This window comes from Antechinus flavipes, chromosome 2 (assembly GCF_016432865.1).
Source record: "Antechinus flavipes isolate AdamAnt ecotype Samford, QLD, Australia chromosome 2, AdamAnt_v2, whole genome shotgun sequence".
In the NCBI taxonomy this organism is placed as follows: Eukaryota; Metazoa; Chordata; class Mammalia; order Dasyuromorphia; family Dasyuridae; genus Antechinus; species Antechinus flavipes.
In genome coordinates, this window is record NC_067399.1 from 454415343 (window position 1) to 454437920 (window position 22578).

Sequence of the window (22578 nt, forward strand, 5' to 3'; positions counted from 1 at the left end):
TTGAATCACTACTCGATTTCCAGTCCCTAACAGTTACTTAATCTTCTTGAAGATTGTTATTCACCTCTGCAACTGAAAAGTAAAGCTATATGTCATGTAAACAGAATAGGTGGAAACCTTTTGAGGATAAGACAGAGGCTGCTGGAGCCAACCACAACTAGTTCAGGAGAGCCAATTGTAAAATTTTCTTTTACTTCTTGGAAATCAGCAAACTCTACAAATCAGGACTTGATTCATTATTTGTTGATTGTCTGAATTTAATAAAGTGATAGGGAAAATGTTAATAATGTAAATTAGACTGAAAAACATTTCATTTGTACATTTACCAGTACACTCTTGGATAAAAGTGTGATGTGAGAACTATAGAGGTCTGTACCCCAGGAGTTCATGCCTCTACTCCCCTCTTCATGCTCCAGTCATTATTTAATGAGTGATCCCAGTAAATATTTATTGAATTGAATGGAATTGATGTCTGAAATTTAGTCACTAAGAACTATTCCTCTAATATCAGAATTATTATTATTAAGCTTCTTTCTTTCTTTCTTTCTTTCTTTCTTTCTTTCTTTCTTTCTTTCTTTCTTTCTTTCTTTCTTTCTTTCTTTCTTTCTTTCTTTCTCTCTCTCTCTCTCTCTCTCTCTCTCTCTCCTCTCTCTCTCTCTCTCTCTCTCTCTCTTTCTCTCTCTTTTCTGGAAGAAGGTTAAGAATATAGAAATGTTGAGCTGGAGAGAGTTTCATAATTATGAAGAAAAAGACCTATCTATAGTGAAGGTGTTAATGATTATGCAGTGAGGAAGAGTCAAGTGAAGACACAGGTCTAGACTTCCTGTGAAGTACTCTTGTCATTATTGGGAAGTGAGCAAGTTATCTAACCTCAATTTCCTCATCTGTAAAATGGAAATATTGATAGCACTTACTTCCTAGGGGTGTTTTGAAGATAAAATGGCATAGGGTTTGTAAAACATTAAAACATCTTATGAATGCTAGTTATTATTTTTATTTGTCTTTGTATACGTAGTGCTTTTGCACAGTGGACTCAGTACCTAATAAGTGCTTTATTAAATATTTGTTTGAATTAAGCCACTGTCATTCTTGGTACCTCAATGTCCATTTCCGAGAAATGAAGGGGTAAATGGGGTTTGATTCCATGACCTTGAAGGGATCTTGAAGTCCCATGATTTCTAGTATCCTACTTAGGTGTTTTGTATCGTGTCCTTGTCGGGGGCGGGACCCGCGTGGTCAATGCCCGTGAGATTGCACAAGTGAGTGCCTGTGTTGCAGCAAGATGACCTGGCCGTGAATCCGGCCTCTGGGATCGAAAAAGCAAGAGACGGTGCTAGCAATGCTTTGGGGAGTACGCAGGGGAGTCACATGCCGGATGACTCGCAAGGTAACAGTAACTAGAGACCAGCGCTGCGCTGATAGGAAGTCAGCTTTTCCTGCTGTGTTGGCGAGGTAGGGCGGGCGCGCGCGCACGAGTTTGTACCTTCAGCAGGACCGGCCCTCGGCTTCCCTGCGGTGGCCTTTCCTCCTCCTCTTCCTCCTCTTCCCCTCTCCTCCTCCTCTTCCTCGTCCTCCTCCCCTTTCTCCTCCCGCCTCCGAGGAAGCCCTCTCCAGCGCCGCCGAGGGTTACTGCAGCGGCAGATTCTAGGGTGAGTGTGTGCTCGCGCGCCAGGAGCGCCGGGACAGCTCCCGGCACTGAGGCCTGCGCCGAGCAGAGCCTCCCCGTGGCCCCGCACTCCTTAGAGCACCTCCTCTCCCGGTTGCAGGGTCCTAAGGGCCTGTGCCCTGGTACCGGGAGGGGCAAATGGGATGTTCTCGAACAGGCAAGAGGCTCTGCCTTTTGGCCGAGGGTTGCTGAGGGCTGTGGTTCCCAGCGCACATCTGTTGGGGAGGAGACAAGGCAGCAGATGTAGGAAGTTCGGGGAGGAAGGGCTTGTTCTGACCCACCTTGGGATAACTACTTAAGGCAGCCTTGTGACATCCTCCTACCCCCAAGGGGCTGAGATCCAGAGACGCAGAGACTTGAGTGAAGCTACCAGCCACGGCCTCTGTAGATTTCCCAGGGTCAGCTAACCAAAGGCAGGGCTTTGGAATAAGCAGAACAACACAGAATCCCAGCCAGGGTATTCAGCTTGGCCCTTCACAGGGAGGGAGAATGAAGCTGAGTTTCAGAAAGAGGGAGCAGTTTCCCCAATGTCACAAGCAGTAGTCAGGATTCAAACTCAGTTTCTGAGATTAAAGACATTGCACAAGCTTCCCCATTCATCTCCTGCTTTAGTTGGGTTTCCAGGTGGTTTGATGGGCACACACACATAATCTGAGCTGACTCTGCTACAGTCTAACCTTAGGTGAGGTACCCCTGCCTCCCTGGGACCTCAGGTTCCTTCTCTTTAAAATGAAAGCCCTGGGACAAGATGCTCTCTAAGTCTCCCCTCTGTGCTTTGAGAATATAAAATGTGCTTTTTATGATATGACTCTGGAATATAAGGTTTGAATCTTTCTTGCAATTTTCTGCTGCTGTAGTTGATAAGCCAGGGGAATTCAGTTGCCATCTCTGTGGAAGGAGACTGAGAGTAAATGTTATGATCATCCCAGTGGGGCTTTTGGGGCAGTGATGGAGCCCCTTGAAAGAATAATCTCCATAATCTTCAGGGTTTTTAATTGTGTGAAACATACATAGGAAACATGTATTGAAGTTACACCCCTCTCTGGGCAGAATGGTCTATATCTGAGAAATAAGAATTTAGAACTGAAAGTGATCTTTAAAATCATCTAACACAAACTTCTCATTTTTACAGATGAAGAAATAGGTGAACTGTTTAGTGTTTAAATGAGGGAGTTTGGTTTAGATGATTTCTGTATTGTTTTTTTTTTTTTTTTCTCCTTCCATGTTTCAGATAGAAAGTCTGGTGTTGGACATTGTTAGTTCCAGTCTCCTTTTACATTTTGTCTTTGTCACCCAGGCCTTTTTTTTTTTTTTTTTTTAAACACTTCTTTTTGAGTAATTGGTGAGATGTGTGAGTGAAGAGGTGGGCTTAATCCAGTTTGACTTTTCACTCGCAATCCTTTCCAGTAGGGTGGCTCTCATATATTGTATAAAAGTATTCATTCATTTTGTGGTTGTTCAGTCAAGTCCTACTCTTTGTGACACCATCTGGGATTATCTTGGCAAGTTACTGGAGCAGTTTGCTCTTTCCTTCTGCAGCTCATTTTACAGCTGAGAAAACTGAGGCAAACAGGGGGAAGTGACTTGCCCAGGATCACACACCTAGTAAGGCCACATTAAAATGAGTCTTCCTGACTCTAGGCCCAGTGCTCTATCTATTGATATCACCTAACTCATTCATTTAACAGAGGTTTATTAAACATAAAACTATGTGCAGAACTTTGTTCAAAGTGAGTGAGGGATGCAACAAAATTTGGGTAATACAGCCTCTGCCTTCCTGAAATCTAGTCCTGTAGCAGGACAGAATATTAGCACACAGATAACTGTAATGTCCAACAGTGTATAATGATGATAATTCATTTCTATAGTGCAACAAAGTTAATGAAGTACTAGCTTCTAACAGCCCTGTAAGTAGAGAGCTGTAGGCATGGTTATCCTTCTTTTACATAGAAAGAAACTCAGGGAGGAAGAGTCATTTATTCAGGGTCACACAATTATTAAACCTGGGAGCCAGGATTTAGATCCAGGTTTTTTCTCTTTCCATTATACCATGATCAAAGTGTATTGGAGATGCACAAAATGTGTCTGAGAGATATAAGTGAAAATGTCATTCCTAATCCTTCTCCCTTGAATCCAAGCATAAAAAAGTCTTGTGTTTCAATTCCAGCACTGTCACTTCCCTATAATGAGGCGAACCAAAAGACAACATGGTACAGTGGTAGGTTTAGAGTGGAAGGAGCTAGCTTCAGATCCTAGCTTTACCATGTGCCTGGGGGCAAAATGCTTACCTTTCAGGGCTTCACAAGTTGGAACTAGATGATCCCTAAGGATCCTTTTACCTGATAATCATTTGACACAATGACATGTTATGATGTCAAAGGACACTTGCCAAAGGCTAGCCAGATTTATATATGTAATTTAGGGTTGCTAGATGGTACAGTAGATAGAATGCAGGTTTTGCATTCAAATTTGGTCTTGGATACTTAATGGCTGTGTGATCCTGGGCAAGTTTTTGACTATTTCCCCAGATATAAAATGGATTTCATAATAGTATTTACCTCTCAAGGTTGTTATGAGGGTAGAATGAGATAATATTTGTTAAATGTTTAGCACAGTGCTTGGTACAGAGTAGGTGCTATGTAAATGTTAGAAGCTACTACTATTACTATTGCCACTACTGCTAATATTACGATTACTACCATTGTTACTAATGCTGTTACTAGTACTACACGACTACAGCTACTACTATTACTATAACTACTGCCACCACTGCTATTACTATTACTGATGCTCTTACTACTACTACAACTGCTGCTGCTGCTATTACTACTGCTACCCCTTGTATAAATTCACTGTATAAAGCAATGCAGTATAGTGTTCAGTGTGAATTGATATGTTTTAGAGTCCCAATGACCCTTTTTCTGTTATTTTCCTTCTTTTGGCATAAATTTTGTTAATTGACTAGCACTTTTAAAAAAAATTTAATATTTTATTTTCCCTCAGTTACATGTAAAATAATGTTTGTATTTATTTTTTAAAACTTTGAGTTCCAGACGTTCTCCCGCCTTCCCTCCTTCTTCCCCACTGAGAAGTCACATATGAAGTTATGCAAAACATTTCACAAAAGTCGTTTTGCTAAACAAAGCATGGATTTTTTCCTTTCCCCCCAAAAAACTCAAAAGAAAAATAAAGTTTAAAAAATTATGCTTCAATACATATTCAGACACAATCACTTCTTTCTCTGAGTATAGATACATTTTTTTAATGATTAATTTATTTTTAATATATATTGCTTTAGGAATCATGTTGGGAGAGAAAAATCAGAATAAAAGAAAAACCATGGGAGAGGGAAAAAAAAACAGAAAAAAGAAATGAACATAGCATGTGTTGATTTACATTTGATCTCCGTAGTTCTTTCTCTGGATGCAGATGACATTTTCTGTTCAAAGTCTATTGAGATTGCTTTGGATCATTGAACCACTGAGAAGAACCAAGTCTTTCATAATTGATCATCCCACACTCTTGCTGATAGTGTGCACAATGTATTCCTGGTTTTGCTTGTTTTGCTCAGTATCAGTTCATGTAAATCTTTCCAGACCTTTCTAAAATAAGCTTGTTCATCATTTTTTTTATAAAATGACAGTATTACATTATTTTCATATACCACAGCTTAATTGTTGCATATGACTACAGATCTGAAAATTGTCTATACATATCCTTTGACCATTTATCAATTGGGGAATGACTTGCATCTTATAAATTTGACACAGTTCTTTATATATTTAGAAATGAAACCTTTATCAGAAACAGTGGGTGTAAAGATTTTTTTTCCCCAGCTTTATACTTCTCTTTTAATCTTGTGTTGGTTTTGTTTGTGCAAAATCTTTTTATTTTAATGTAATCAAAATTGTCCATTTTGCTTTTCATAATGTTTTCTAGTTCTTCTTTGGTCATAAATTCCTTCCTTCTCCAAAGATCTGATAAGTAAATTATCCCTTGATCTCCTAATTTGCTTATGGTATCATTCTTTATGCCCAAATCATGTCCCATTTTGTCCTTATTTTAATAAGAAACTTATCATAGACTTACATCTCATAACCTATTTTAGTAAGGGGTAAGAGATGTAAGTCTATGATAAGTTTCTGACATTAATTTCCAGTTTTCCCAGAAATGTTTGTCAAATAGTGAGTTCTTATTCTAGAAGATGAATTTTGGGGGTTTATCAGACACTAGATTACTATAGGCTTTGATTATTGTGTCATGTATATCTAGGCTATTCCACTGATCTACCACTCTATTTCTTAGCCATTACCAAATGGTTTTGATGATTACTGTTTTATAATATAATTTTAGATTTGGTACTGCTAAACCACCATCCTTTATATTTTTTTCATTAATTCTCTTGAAATTCTTGACCTTTTATTTTTCCAGATGAACTTTGTTATTATTTTTTCTACTCTATAAAATAATTTTTTGGCAGCTTGATTGATATCATATTGAACAAGTAGACCGATTTAGGAAGAATTATCATTTTTATTATATTTTCTCAGTCTATCCATGAGCAATCGATATTTTTCCAGTTGTTAGGATAGGTTTTTTCATCCTAGATCCTTTAGAGTAATCTTAGATCATCGTATTGCAGAGATTAGCAAAGTCATTTCCAGCTGATCATCCTACAACACTGCTATTACTTTGTACAAAGTACATTTCACTTTTCATGAGCTCATGGAAGAGTTTCTAGGTTTTTCTGAGAGCATCCTGATCATCATTTCTTATAGCACAAAAGTATTCTGTCATAATCATATACCACAATTTATTCAGCCATTTTCCATTAGATGGGCATTTCCTCAATGTCCATTTCTTTGCCCTGAGAAAAGAGCTGTTATAAATATTTTTGTACATATAGATCCTTTTCCTTTTTAAAAAATTTATTTTCCTTTTTAAAAAATTTATTATAGTGGTATTGTTAGGTCAAAGGGTATACATGGTTTTATAGCCCTTTGAACATAGATCATATCTTTTGATCATTTATCAAGTAGGGAAGGGCTCTTATTTTTTATAAATTTGATTAAGTTCTCCATACATTTGAGAAATGAGACTTTCATCAGAGAAATTACTTTGAAATTCTTTTCACAATTACTATTGTTAACTGTTCCTCCCATTTATTTTATTCTCTCTCCTTTCACCCTGTCTTTCTTCAAAAGCGTTTTGCTTCTGACCACTCCTTCCCCAGTATGTCCTCTCTTCTATCATCTGCTCTCTTCCCATATGCCCTTTCCCTCCTACTTTTCTTCAGAATATGACAGATTTTTGTATCCATATTGAGTATGTATGTTATTATTTTCTCTTTGAACCAATTCTGATGAAAGGTTCATTCACTTCCCCTCTCCTCTCCTCTTCACCTGGCTAATACTTATTAAATGCCCACTATGTACCTTAGAGTGAGAAATACAAATACAAAGAATGAAGCAGTCTTTGCTCTCAAATACCTCACACTTCATAAAGGGAGATAATGTGTATATGTGTATACGCATATTCATATATAAGAACATGCAGAATAAATTACAAAATATATGTATAAGGTCATTTTGAGGGGCCTTTAGTAATTGAGATCAGGAAAAGCTTCATGTAGAAGCTTGAGTCTTGGGAGATTTAAAGGATTTTATGAAGTTGAGGTAAAGAGACAGAGCATGAGAAATGACCAATACAAAGTCATAAAGATGGAGTCGGAGTGCCTTGTTAGAGGAACAAAGGGGAAGCAGTTTAGCCAGTAAGGGCAGGAACTCAGCATGATTGATTTATCCTACAACAAGGTGTTAACTCAGTGGAATTGATAATACAGTGGTTATCTAGTTTAGCATGGTGATTAATAGTTCTCTAGTTCAGTATGATTGAATTAATCTTACAACAAATAATGGTTCCCTAGTGATATAATGATTGGCTTATACTCAGTATGATGAATGGATTTAATTGTAAGATTTACAATTATTTAAGTATTTAAGAGTATTAAAGAGTATTTAAGAGGTCAGAGTCAGAGTCAGACTTAGAGCAGGGATCTAACAGACTTGGAGATAGACTCAGAGAAGACAGAAGACAAGAGGACTAGATAGTGGCTGGAACTGACTGGCCTGTCCTGCTTCCCCCACTGAGACCAAGGGCTGTCTGAAGGGCCTCCAGAAAGCTAGCTGAGCCCCAGTCAAGGAGACAGACTGTGAAGGAAACAATAAAGACTTTTGGACTCATGGTTTTTGCCTTTTCTCATGGTGATTACCTTGCTGAAACCAAGACTGGTCCAAAGACCTCTAGAAAGCTGAAACAGGACATTATAGGTTTATACTCAGTATACTGTAATGATGTAATTGTAACAGAGTATATAGAGAAAGAGAAGACTTGACCAGCCTCATGGTGGCTCTCCTGTTTTCATCATTTCTTCACTAAAAGATCAAGGACTTGGGCTGGTCCCAAGATCTTCCAGAGAGCTAGTCTGGACACTATATTTTATTTTATTTTATTATAGCTTTTTATTTACAAAATATATGCATGGGTAATTTTTCAGCATTGACCCTTGTAAAACTTTCTGTTCCAACTTTTCCCCTCCTTCCCCCATCCTTTCCCCCAGATGGCAGGTAAATCAATACATGTTAAATATGTTAAAGTATATGTCAAATACAAAATATATATATATACATATTCATACAGTTATTTTGCTGCACAAGAAGAATCAGACTTTGAAATAATGTAAAATTAACCTGAGAAGGAAATCAAAAATGCAAGTGGACAAAAATAGAGGGATTGGAAATGCTATGTAGTGGTTGACACTCATTTCCCAGAGTTCTTTTACTGGGTATAGCTGGTTCTATTCATTACTGCTCTATTGGAACTGATTTGGTTCATCTCATTGTTGAAGAGAGCCATGTCCATCAGAATTGATCATCATATAGTATTATTGTTGAGGTATATAATGATCTCCTGGTCCTGCTCATTTCACTCAGCATCAGTTCATGTAAGTCTCTCCAGGCCTTTCTGAAATCATCCTGCTGGTCATTTCTTACAAAACAATAATATTCCATAACATTCATATACTGTAACTTATTCAGCCATTCTCCACTTGATGAGCATCCATTCATTTTCCAGTTTCTAGCCATTACAGAAAGGGCTGCCACAAACATTTTTGCACATACAGATCCCTTTCCCTTCTTTAAAATCTCTTTGGGATATAAGGCCAGTAGTAGCACTGCTGGGTCAAAGGGTATGTACAGTTTTATTAATTTTTTGAGCATAGTAAAACCATACTGTGAAGGGCTTTAGAAGCCAACTAGAAGAATAATAGGAAGCCAATAGTGTTTGTGAAGTAGAGGGGTGACATGATTAGACCTAGAATGATCACTTTGGCAATTGTGTGAAGGATGGCTTACAGGGATTTGAGGCAGAGAGACCAGTTAGCATTCATGAATGTAGGTTATTGCAATAGTCCAAGTGTGAGGTGATATGGGCTTATACCAGAATGATACAGAACAGAACTCAGAACAGAATCTAGGGTATGACATTTCAATCTGGGAGACATCTTTGAAGAGATAATAATTAAATTCATGAATGATGATCAGGTCATCATGTGAGAGTGTGAAGAGAAAGAAGAAAAGCCTCAGGACACAAAACCTTGGGATCAGAGGTTTTCTGGAGCCAGCTCATAATTGGCTCTAAGCCCATTTGCTTATTGTGAGCAAAATCAACAACCACTACAAATCAGGGCTTGATTTATTGTTTTGTTGCTCATCTGGACCTAAAAGAGTTATAAATAAAATGTTAATCATACAGATTAAACTTAAAAGTGTCATGAGTACATTTTCCCCCTGAAGAATCAGTAGTTAAACATTTTATTAGCACAGAAGGCATGACATGAATGAGTTAGCAAAGGAGACTGAGGAGCAGACAAGTGGGAGGTTAACAAGAGAAGCAGAGTTATGAAAACGCAGAGAAAAGGCAGTATCCAGGAGGAAAGGGTCCAATTCTGTAGAGAGGTCAAAAAGAATGAGCACTGAGAAAAGGAAAATCCAATTTGGCAATTAAGCAATCACTTGAAGAGTTTGGAATAAATGATTTCCAAGGTTCCTTCCAGCTCTAAAATTCTAAGATGCTGTGATTTGGGGGGGATGGGTGAGTAGGATGGGTTTAAAGTTTGTTTGTCCTTTTACCTTGCAATTTTTGAATCTGTATAGTAAGTATTTGTGATATGATGAACTCTTTCTGTGCAGGACAGAAGCATAAGTTGAGGATTATGAAGTCCTAGATTGAGAGCCAGAAGGGATCTTAGCTGGAAGATCATTTAATTTTATAGGGAAGAAACTGAGGCTCAGAAAAACTAAGTCAATTGCCCAGTCACCTAGTAAGTGGCAAAGTTGGGATGGTATGAATTAGTTCCTGTCTCCCAGTTTAGTACCCTTTACTTATTAAGAGTAATAACTCTCTGAGATACTCTCAAAATAATGAGTTTAGGGAGATGTGTATGGAATTGGAATCAAAGGCCCACAGATGTGTTATCCAACCATTTTTCCCTGTATTAAGCAGTTAAGTGGCACAGTGCCTAGAGCAATAGAGCTAGAATCAGGAAGAGCTGAGCTCATAGTCAGCCTCAGACACTTAACTAGCTGTGTGACTGGAGAAGTGACTTAATCTCTATCTGTCTCAGTTTCCCTAGTTCTAAAGTAGAGGTAAGAGTGATACCTATTGCCCAAGGTTATTGTGAAACTCAAAGGAGATAATATTTATAAAGGGTTTAGCACAGGGCCTGGCATATATTATGTGTTTAATAAATGCTTGCTCCCTTCTTCCCTTTTTCTCTCCTTCTACCAAGAGTTAGTGGGGGACAGTGCCACATAACTAATGCCTAGTCTATAATTCATAGAATGTCACCTTCAGTATTGCAAACTGGTGCACCCTCCAGCATGCTTTAGTCAACTTTCTTCATGAGTTTTCTGTGGCTGAAAAATTTGGAAATGTGTGTTTTATTCAAGCAACCGACAAACATTTATTAAACATTTATGTCAATCTAGGTTACAAAGAATAGAATGAATAACTTTTGCCTTCAGAGAGCTTCCATTAGACTGAAGGAATAAAACGTGTATATCTAGGGAAATGGAAAGCATAAACAAAAATAATTTCAAGAGGGAAAGGATGCTAATAACTGAGAGGTCCAAAATATCTTCTTTAGGAGGTAGTACCCGAGCTTCTTTTTAATGTAGCTAGGGGTCCTATGAAGCAGAATTGAGGAGGGAGGATGTTCCTTTCAACATGGGGGAAACATATGTACAAAAGCATAGAGAAAATTTAGATGTATCTGGAGATCAGTCAGAGCATTCATTTGGCTAGGACAGAGAATTTATGAAAGATAATGAGATGACTGGCCTCACATTAGGAGTAGTACCAGAAAGATGGGATGCATATTGTGGAGATCTTTGAATGTCAGACTCATTACTTTGCATTTTACCCTGAAGTCAATAATGAGCCATTGAAGATTTTTGAGTAGGGCATGATCATGGTCCATTGGGTGTTTTAGAAACACTTTAATTACTTGTTTTGTTAATCATAATCTCTAAATGTGAAAGGAAATCACTTGTTTCCTTGATATTTCACAATGGTATAGCCTCTGCTAACAGATGGGCTAAACAATGCAATCACCTGGGTCTAAGCTACTGTTTGCTTTGCTTATAATTTATTCTCAAACCTCTTTGCTAAGGGAGAAGGCATTGGATGGATGAACTGAAGCATTTTGGGAAAAAACAAATTCACCGTGGCTGGCAACTAGATTTTCCTCCCAATGTAGAGACTCTCTGGAGGAAAGGACTGGAATTTTAGGTCAAAGTTTGATTTGCAGGATAAGAGAACCTTGCTCTCAGAATGTATTTTTCCTAACAGAGAAGCAAGTCCAAAGGAAAATAAGAAAGTGCTTTGGTTGATAGAGTTGTGAATTAGTTCAGCCATTCTGGAGAGTAATTTGGACAATGTCCAAAGGACTATAAAACAATGTCTAGCAAAACTACTATTAGGTCTGTACCCCCTAAGAAATCAAAGAAAAAGGAAAAGAATATGTATAAAAATATTCATAACAGTTCTTTTTGTGGTGGCAAAAAATTGGAAATTGAAGAAATGCTCAATAATTGAGGGATGCCTGAATAAGTTTTGATATGTGATTGTGATAGAATATTTTTGTGCTATAAGAAATGATGAGCAGGGATGGTTTTTAGAAAAATCTGGTGAGATGTATATGAAATGATGCAAAGTGAAATAAACAGAACCAGGAGAACAGTGTAAAGAGTAACAGCAATATTGTAATGATGATCAACTGTGAAAGACTTAGCTCTCCCCATCAATATAACTATTCAAGATAATTCTAAAGAACTCATTAAAAATGAGATAATTGATGAATTCTAACTACATATTGAAGTATATTTTTTCACTTATTTTATTCTAATTTATTCTTTCCTTTCTTGCTTGCTTCTTTCTTCTTGCCGTCTTCCTTTCTTCCTCCTTCTTTCCCTCCTTTCCATCTTTCTTAACTCTTTTCTTTTTTTCTTTTTCTTTCCTTCTTTTTTCCTTCCTTCCTTCCTTCCTTTTTTTTTTCCTTCCTTCCTTCACATGTATAATTGATATGATGTTTCTTGCCTTTTCAGTGGATAAGAGAGGGACTGGAGTAAGGAAGAGAATTGGAAACTGAAAAGTTAAAAAAAAATTTTTTTTAATGAATGTGTGTCATATATTGTATCTAAGATAGACTGTGACATATTTAACATGTATAGGACTACTAGCCATCTAGGAGAGAGAGTGGAGAAAGGGAGGGAAAAAGTCAGAACAGAAGTTAGCTCAAGGGATAATGTTGTAAAAAATTACCCAGGCATGGGTTCTGTCAACAAAAAGCTATAATTATTTTTTAAAAAAATGAATATGTGTGTGTGTGTGTGTGTGTGTGTGTGTGTGTGTGTGTGTGTGTGTATGTGTATGTGTGTGTAATGCTTACTATCTGATGGGGAGTGGTCAGTTATCACTGAAGAGTAACTGCCAATAACCATTCAGTGTCCTTGCAGAATTTTGAATTCACTGTCCCCTAAATTCCCTTCAATTCCAGATTAAAATAGTATTTCTGTCAGAGTTATAAGAATGACTAAACTCAATGGCAACAACCCAAAATAAAATATATTATTGTGAATGATTTATATCCAGACCATAGGTTGACCTCAATCTGGGAAGAATAAACAGTGTCCCTGGTCTTTCCATATGCTGAAGTTATTTTGTTGAAGTTGTTGTTGTTGATTAAAATACAAATAAATTTACTTGTAAAAATATCTAATTGAAATATCTTCAAAACACTTTTTCTTATATCAAGTCATTAATGATAGTCTTTGACACGAGGGAGAAAATGTCATTAAGCAAAAAAAAAAAGTAAAGCTGTCTTAAAGAAAAATAACACAATTTTCAATATTATACGAGTTTCTATATAGCAGAAATTATGTAAATAGATTGCATTACTGATGCCACCTTTAGTGTGCTACATTTTTGCATAGAGACAAATATTTATGTTGTGATATGGGAGCTACCTGCCAGTGGCTGCTGAAGGTCTAACTCAGACCTCAGACCTCTAAAATGTATCTCTTCATGTTTTTAAATGCTTTTGGAAATTAGCATTCTTATCAAGCTCAGTAAACAAAAATTCCTGGAACAGAAAAACAATATACTTGCTGAAGTTTTAATTTTTTTTCGTGCTTTTCTTTCCAGCCTTGACCAAAAGTAACATGAGCTGAGTTGGCTGTTTTTTGGATAGGCAAAGAAAGAGAGGCACATTCTCCTGAAGATGGTGTAAAGTTTGAAGAAGGTTAGTCTGAGATTTCTCTTCATCATGGCTTATGACCTTCCACAAGACTCAGCTGGGGCACCTGGACCCTCCCTTACTTCCTTTTCTGACTGGAACACCCTTGTACAGGAGGATACTGCCTGCTTGGAGAGAAGAGGTAAGACTGCCCCTCTTCTGTCAGCACTTCGATGTCATCCAGGAATCATCATTATTTCCTGACCATTCATAAGGTCTCCAAGAACACATAGTAATAAAAAAAGCTTTTTAGAGTTCAGTTCCTCCTTGATAAGTATTATCACTCAGCTGGGTGAATGGAAGCTGCAGAGAGGTCTAAGCTGAATTATGGATTGTAGATATAGCTCCCAAGTATGTCTTTAGTATTGGGGATTTAGCAAATTGTTTCATGGGATGGAGAGAGCAGTCCTTGTAGGAAGTGACTTGTGGCAAGTTTCTAAGTTCTGTTTTTGCAAGTAGGTCTTTTTGAGGTCACTCTCATTCCTGGAAAGAGACTAATGTGTCAAAGCCAGGACTTTAAAGTAGAACTCAAAAAGTATTCCTAAGTAGAAGTTGTGAATCTGATTTAATGCATAGCCAGTTGAGGGCTAACTTGGATGCCTGGCCAAAAAAGAACTGCTTTAATGAGTGATCAGCAGTACATATATATTTACTTGGAAAGAGTTAATATGTTGAAGACTTTTGTTTTCTTTTCTATTTTTTTTATCTTTTTTAAAAATAATTATAACTTTTTATTGACAGAGCCCATGCCTGAGTAATTTTTTACAGCATTATCCCTTGCATTCACTTCTGTTCCAACTTTTCCCCTCTCTCCCTCCATCCCCTCCCCCAGATGGCAAGCAGTCCTATACATGTTAAGTATGTTGCAGTATATCCTAGATACAATACATATGTGCAGAACTGAATAGTTCTCTTGTTGCACAGGAAGAATTGGATTCAGAAGGTAAAAATAACCCAGGAAGAAGAACCAAAATGCAAACAGTTTACGTTCATTTCCCAGTGTTCTTTCTTTGGGTGTAGCTGCTTCTGTCCCTTGTTGATCAATTGAAATTGAGTTACATCTTCTCTTGGTCAAAGAAATCCATTTTCATCAGAATACATCCTCATACAGTATCATTGTTGAAGTATATAATGATCTCCTGGTTCTGCTCATTTCACTTAGCATCAGTTCATGTAAATCTCGCCAGTCTTCTCTGTATTCATCCTGCTGGTCATTTCTTACAGAACAATAATATTCTATAACAATCTTATACCATAATTTACCCAACCATTCTCCAATTGATGGGCATCCATTCATTTTCCAGGTTCTAGCCACTACAAACAGGGCTACCACAAACATTTTGGCACATACAGGTCCCTTTCCCTTTTTTAATATCTCTTTGGGGTATAAGCCCAGTAGAAACACTGCTGGGTCAAAAGGTATGCACAGTTTGATAACTTTTGAGCATAGTTCCAAATTGCTCTCCAGAATGGCACAATTCCACCAACAATGTATCAGTGTCCCGGTTTTCCCACATCCCCTCCAGTATTCCGCAGTATCTTTCCCTGTCATTCTAGCCAAACTGACAGGTGTGTAGAGGTATCTCAGAGTTGTCTTGGTTTGCATTTCTCTGATTAATAATGACTTGGAGCATCTTTTCATATGGCTAAAAATAGTTTCAATTTCATCGTCTGAAAATTGTCTGTTCATATCCTTTGACCACTTATCAGTTGGAGAATGGCTTGATTTCTTATAAATTAGAGTCAATTCTCTATATATTTTGGAAATGAGGCCTTTATCAGAATCTTTAACTGTGAAGATGTTTTCCCAGTTTGTTGCTTCCCTTCTAATCTTGTTTGCATTAGTTTTGTTTCTACAAAGGCTTTTTAATTTGATGTAATCAAAATTTTCTATTTTGTGATCAGTAATGGTCTCTAGTTCATCTTTGGTCACAAATTCCTTCCTCTTCCACAAGTTTGAGAGGTAAACTATCCTATGTTCCTCTAATTTATTTATAATCTCGTTCTTTATGGAAGGCTTTTGTTTTATTTAGTACAAAAACCTTTTCTTAGAATGTGACTGAGAGCCCTGATCTGAGCTGCTTTTTTAAATGATTCTTTTTTCAAAATCTGCCATGGTTTTTGGGGAAACAGAAAGCAGCAACTGGAAAGAACATTTGCTACTCCTCCAGACAGACAGCCTAAGGGCTTGTGTATGGATGGATTGTGTCCAAATTAGTCAGTGAGCTATATTGTCTTTCCCCAAAAATTTCTATCTAGGGATGCGGGTGTTTTTAGTTCTAACTTGGGACTAATCCTTTTACAAGGGAAGAAATTTAGTTTATTGAGAAGTGAGTCATCTAAGGTCACCCAGCTAGATAGTGAGAGAGCAAAAGTACATTAATTGGAAAATGCAATCAATGAATCAACAAAATTTTACTAATTATTTGCTATGTATTGTGTACTGCGCTAGGTGCTGGGGGTACAAATACCAAATCAAAACCAAAACAACCTCTGCTTTCAAGGAAGATAAACATCCATGTACTCATATAAGTAAATAATGCCAATTTTGTTTTAGTGGGGTGGGATGTCTGAGACTGGTAGCTGGAGAATGATCAGGAAAAGCTTCATGTCAGAGGCAGCACTTGGCCTAGACTTAGTAAGAAGGTAGGGATTCTGGAAAATGAATATGAGGGAGAAGTACATTCCAGGCCTGAGAAATGAAAAGCTATGGAGGTGGGATGGAACACTGAGTATGGGAAACAGAACATAGCCATGTTGGCTGGAACATAGAATGTATGTATAGGAATAATGTCTTCAGAAAGTTAGACTGAACCCAGATTGTAAAGGTTTTTAAATACAAATTGAAGAATGTGCATTTTAGCCCATGGACAAAAGGGAGCTATTGTAGTTTTTTTTGAGAAGGGGATTGACACCATCAATCTGGCAGTTGTAGGGAGGATGTATGAAGAGACTCAAAGCATGGAAACCAACTAGGAGGTTATGTCAGTAGCTCAGTGAGGAGGCTGTTCAGTCATTTCAATCATCTCTAACTCCTCGTGGTCTATTTGAGGTTTTCATGGCAAATACAGTAGTGGCTTGACTTTTCCTTCTCCAAGTCATTTTACAGATGTGGAAACTGAGGTGAGCAGCGTTAAGTAACTTGCCCAGGGTCATCCAGCTAGTAAGAGTTTGAGGCCACGTTTGAGCTTAAGAAAATGTCTTTCTGACTTGAGTCAGATTTGAGCTTGGTACTCTAGCTTGCTCCCATGGAGAAGTGATGAGGGCCCAAGGTAAGATGGGGGTCATGTAAGATGAGAGAAGAGGATGCATGTGAGAAAATTATGAAGGTCAAATTGTTAAGACTTAGTGACATTTATATGCTGAGGGAGAATTAAATTTGTTTCTAAACTTGAATTCTGCCTGAGGCTAGAGAATAATCCACTTTGACTGGAGCATCTTTGGACATGTTTGGGAGCAATGAGAAATAAAGCTGGAAGGATAGATTGGATCCAGATCACGGAGGGAACTTTACACATTAAATTCTATTCAGGGACTAAAAGAAAAAGTCTAGTTTTTGTGATTACAGGGACAACATAACTAAAGATTGCTTCTTTTCCCCCTTTTTTTTCTTGGCATCTTTTGGCCATTTCACTCTCCCTCAGAGCTTCCACTGGATGGGGCAGTGATGTGGTAAGACTTCATGAAATCATAACATCATCTAGAATCATCTAGAAAGGGATATTGGAGGTCATCCACTCCATCCCTTTTATCTTATAGATGAGAAAAGTAAGACTTAGAAAGGTTAAGTAATTTGCTTAAAGTTATTCAGGAAGAATCAGGATTTGCTTTAAATTGCTCTTTCCATTGTAACATATTGCTTCCAATAAAACTCCTTTTTTGGAATTTCTGGTTAGAATGTTCACAGTGTAAAATGTGCTGTTGTGTTTGTGTTTCTTAACTATAAAAAAGACATTCAGGCTTTTCTTGTTCTTCACAATGGACTATTTGAAACCTGCTGACTTGTTGGTCAGCTTTCATTTATAAATCATTGACTGTGTAAACTTTGTAAAAAGTAATTCTACTTTGAAGCCCAAGGCCTAGTTTTCCCTATGTCCTTCCTTTTATCTGTATCTCCAGTAGTCCTTCCCTCTACTCTGAAACTTCCCAGCCCTCCAGGAAAGAAGTAAATAAAATGGAAATGAGAATATTCTCTTTATGGTAAAGTTCTTTTCCTCTTTCTCCAACCTCATTCTTCTATCTAGATTTCTTGAATCTTTTTGCCAACAAATAATAAACTTCACTTCATCCAGAAAAGTTTAAAATGAACCTTGGCCATACAACTCTATTAAATATAATTTCATTTTTATTTGATGAGTCAAAAGGCATTTCAGGGTGCCTAGGATAACACAGTAGGCAAGAATTGAATCTGGAGTCAGGAATAACTGAATTCAAATCCAACCTCAGACACCAGTTATGTGTCACCTCAGCGAAATATTTTGACTTCTTTCTGCCTCAATTTCCTCAACTGTAAAATGGAGACAATAACAGCACCTACCTCTCAAAATGATGAAAGGATCAAATAAGATAATGCTTGGCACATATATAGTAAATGCTTGATATAAATGTTTGTTCTCTTTCCCCTCTCCTTCAGGACTTTGAGTTCCAAATTGAATTATAGTATATAAAAAATGTAGATGTAAATGGTCTGTAATGTAGAAAAAGCACTGGATTTGAAGCCAAATGACCCTTGATTGTGACTCTGAAGAGTGTTTTCTTCCTTCCTTCCTTCCTTCCTTCCTCCTTCCTTCCTTCCTTCCTTCCTTCCTTCCTTTCTTTCTTTCTTTCTTTCTCTTTCTTTTTCTTTCTTTCTGCTGAGGCACTTGGGGTTAAGTGACTTACCCAGGGTCATAAAGCTAGGAAGTGTTAAGTGTCTGAGACCACATTTGAACTCAGGTGCTCCTGAGTTTCAGGGCTAGTGCTCTATCTACTGTGTCACCTAGATACCTCTGAAGTGTATTTTCTGGATGATGTTCAGTGAGTCACTTAACATCCTTGAGTCTCAGTTTCTTCACTTGTACAATGAAGGAGTTAGACAAAATAGCTTCCCAGGTCCTTTCTAGTTCTAAATCTTATGATATTTAAACCTATTTGAAGAATTCTTAGTTTTCTCCAGATATCAACTGTTGTTTGCTTTCCACAAAGATTCCATGAGTCATGGGTGGGCAAATCATGCCTGTGCATAATGTGCCATGATCACTGACTCAGATTCTCCTTTCTCTTCTGATTTCAGGACCCACCAATGGCCAGCTCCTTATGGTCCTAAGTACTGAAGCAGCCTCCTTTAACTTAGAAGTGTCCCAGGAGAAACTGAAGACCTGGGGGATCCAGGTGAGTCCAAACCTTCTTTTGGATAGACCCCAGATCTTAGATGTCATCTGAGAACATTTCATTTTACAAATGAGAAAACTGGGGCCTGGAGAGAGGTCACTTCTTTATATGATCACAGCTGTTTTAGTGGATACTCAATAAATATTTGTGGAATGAATGATTAAATAGCATGTAAATGACTAGTAAATAATTATTGCATTTCTACCCTCAGCTGTTTTAGTGGATACTCAATATATATTTGTGGAATGAATGATTAAATAGTATGTAAATGACTAGTAAATAATTGTTGCATTTCTACCCTCAGCTAGGATAGATGAACCTTTTTAGGGAACAGAATTTTTTCCCAGTTGGCCTGATTATTGTTATGTTCTTTGTTCTTTTTCTAACCCCCACACCTGATGTTCTGAATTGCATTTAACTGAATTCAGTTCAATTCAATGAGCATTTCTATTTTTAAAAAATTAAATAATAGCCTTTTATTTTCAAAATATATGCAAAGATAGTTTTCAACATTCACTCTTGCAAAATCTTGTGTCCCAAATTTTTCTCCCTCTCTTCCCTCATCTCTCTTCAAGACAGCAAGTAATCCAATATAGGTTAAACATGGATAATTCTTCTTTACATCCTTCCACTTTTGTCATGCTGCATTAGAAAAAACAGATCAAACAGGGGGGGAAATGAGAAAAAAGACAAAAGTCAAGCAAACTACAACAAAAGAAGATGAAAATTTATATTGTGATCCATGATCATCTCTGACAGTCCTCTCTTTGGATGCAGATAGATTTCTCCATCACAAGTTTATTGAAATTGGCTTAAATCACCTCTCTGAGCATTTCTTAAACACTTATTAGGTCCAGTATACAATGTACCATGGTCCCTGCCTTCAAGTAGTATACATTCTATACTATATCTGATAGGATACCACATGGAAATAGATGTCAATAAAATATTATTTAATGGGGAGGAGAGCACCAGTAAATCAAGAAAGATTTCCTAGATATGAACAGATAATTTTCAGATGAAGAAATTGAAACTATTTCTAGTCCTATGAAAAGGTGCTCCAAATCATTATTGATCAGAGAAATGCAAATTAAGACAACTCTGAGATACCACTACACACCTCTCAGATTGGCTAAGATGACAGGAAAAGGTAATGATGAATGTTGAAGGGGATGTGGAAAAACTAGGACACTGATACATTGTTGGTGGAACTGTGAACAGATCCAACCATTCTAGAGATCAGTTTGGAACTATGCTCAAAAAGTTATCAAACTGTGCATACCCTTTGACCCAGCAGTGTTTCTACCTATATCACAAAGAGATCTTAAAGGAGGGAAAGGGATCCACATGTGCAAAAATGTTTATGGCAGCCCTTTTGGTAGTGGCAAGAAACTGGAAACTGATTGGCCATCAATTGGAGAATGGCTGAATAAACTATGGTATATAAATATTATAGAATATTATTGTTTTTTAAGAACTGATCGACAGTGCTAAGTGAAATGAGCACAACCAGGAGCTCATTATATACCTCAACAACGATACTGTTTGAGGATATATTCTGATGGAAGTGGATCTCTTTGATAAAGAGAGCTAATTCAGTTTCAATTGATCAAAGATGGATAGAAGCAGCTACACCCAAAGAAAGAACACTGGGAAATGAATATAAACTGCTTGTATTTTTGTTTTTCTTCCCAGGTTATTTATACCTTCTGAATCCAATTCTCCCTGTGCAACAAGAGATCTGTTTGGTTCTGCACACATATATTGTATCTAGGATATACTGTAACCTATTTAACATGTAAAGGACTGCTTGCCATCTGGGGGAGGGGGTGGAGGGAGGGAGGGGAAAAATCGGAACAGAAGTGAATGCAAGGGATAATGCTGTAAAAAATTACCCTGGCATGGGTTCAATCAGTAAAAAGTTATTAAAAAAAAAAAAAGAAATGATCAACAGGATAATTTCAGAGAAACTTGGAGAGATTTATATGAAATGATGCTAAGTGAAATGAGCAGAAACTGGAGATCATCATACATAGCAACAAGAAGACTATAGGATTATCAATTCTGATGGACGTGACTCTCTTCAACAATGAGATGATTCAAACCACTTCCAATTTTTCAGTGATGAAGAAAGCCATATATACCCAGAGAGAGGCCCGTCGGAACTGAGTGTAGACTACAACATAGCATTTTCACTCTTTCTGTTGTTGTTTGCTTGCATTTTGTTTTCTTTCTCAGGTTTTTTTTTTTTTTCTTTCTAGATTCATTTTTTCTTGTGCAGCAAGATAACTATATAAATATCTATACATATATTGGATTTAACATATATTTTAACATTTAACATGTATTGGACTGCCTGCCATCTAAGGAAAGGAGTGGGGGGAAAGAGGGAAAAATTTGGAAAAGAAGGTTTTACAAGGGTCAATATTTAAAAATTACCCATGCTTATGTTTTGTCAATAAAAAGCTATAATTAAAAAAAGAAGAAGAAGAAAGAAAGGCTTCCCAGAGAAGATGGTGCTAGTGCTAAAGGATGATAATGATTCTGAGATTTGGAATAAAGAGAGGGAGGGATTCCAGCCATGAGAGGTAGGAGGTGGGACATGGGCAGAGGCACTGAGGTGGGAAATGGAAGACTGAATATAGGTATATGCATTAGGCTGGTTTGGCTGAAATCTAGAGTGAAGGGAAGTAATTTGAAGTAAGAATTAGAACATAAGCTGGGACCAGATTGTAAAGGGCCTTAAATGCCAGACAGAGTGATAGCTAGTTGGCTTAGTGGATAGACTAGGTCTGGAGTCAGGAACTCAAAACTGGCCTTAGACTTAACTTTTTGTTTGCCTTACTTACCTTCTGGGATTGTTGTGGGAATCAAATAAGACAATAATTGTAAAGCACTTAGCGCATTGCCTTATATATAATAAACCCTATATAAATGTTAGTTATTGTTATTTTATAGACTGAAGCATTTTAACTTGATATGGTCAGAACTTTGTCTTAGGAAGTTTAGTTGCATGGAAGATGTGTTGGAAAGTGGACAAAAGAGAGATACAAAGAGCTTAATTAGGACGGTCCAGGTAAGCAGTCATGAGGACCTGAATGAATATAGTTGCTTATATTGTAGAGGAGGTAGACAAAAGGGAAGTAGAAGAGAAAAGAACAAACAAAATATTTACAAATATTATATCATTTGTTTCTCACAACTCTGGGAAGTTGATGCTATTATTATTCCAATTTTACAGTTGAGGAAACTGAGGCAGACAGATTAAATGACTTGCCTAGGATTATGCAGTAGTGAGGTAGGATTTAAATTTAGGTCTTTCTGAATCAAGATAAAATAATTGTGAGTGATAGTGAGAGCAACAGTATGACTATCTTGATTCAGCCAGTTCCAGTGGGTCTTGTTTTTTTTTTTTTAGAGGTGTATTTTCTTTAATATCTTTTTTCTATACACTCCTATCTTAAGATCAATTGAAGTAGAACAGTTCTCTAAAAATATCCCACCTCCCAAACTTCCCTATTACTGGGTTTTTTTTTTTTTTATTATAGCTTTTTATTTACAAATTATATGCATGGGTAATTTTACAGCATTGACAATTGCCAAACCTTTTGTTCCAATTTTTCCCCTCCTTCCCCCCCATCCCCTCCCCCAGATGGCAGGTTGATCACTACATGTTAAATATGTT

The 22578-nt window shown here is 37.2% G+C and overlaps 1 protein-coding gene across 1 annotated transcript in view; it reads left to right on the forward strand.

The window, feature by feature from the left end:
- Nucleotides 1–675: 675 nt before the first annotated feature.
- Nucleotides 676–22578, forward strand: part of TMEM268 (transmembrane protein 268) — a 35000-nt gene continuing 13097 nt past the window's right edge. Inside the window, exons 1-3 of the mRNA XM_051979498.1 lie at nucleotides 676–1649; nucleotides 13433–13665; nucleotides 18796–18893. Coding sequence (XP_051835458.1) covers nucleotides 13554–13665; nucleotides 18796–18893 — 210 coding nt within the window. The 5' untranslated portion in view covers nucleotides 676–1649; nucleotides 13433–13553. The remainder of the gene's footprint in view (nucleotides 1650–13432; nucleotides 13666–18795; nucleotides 18894–22578) is intronic.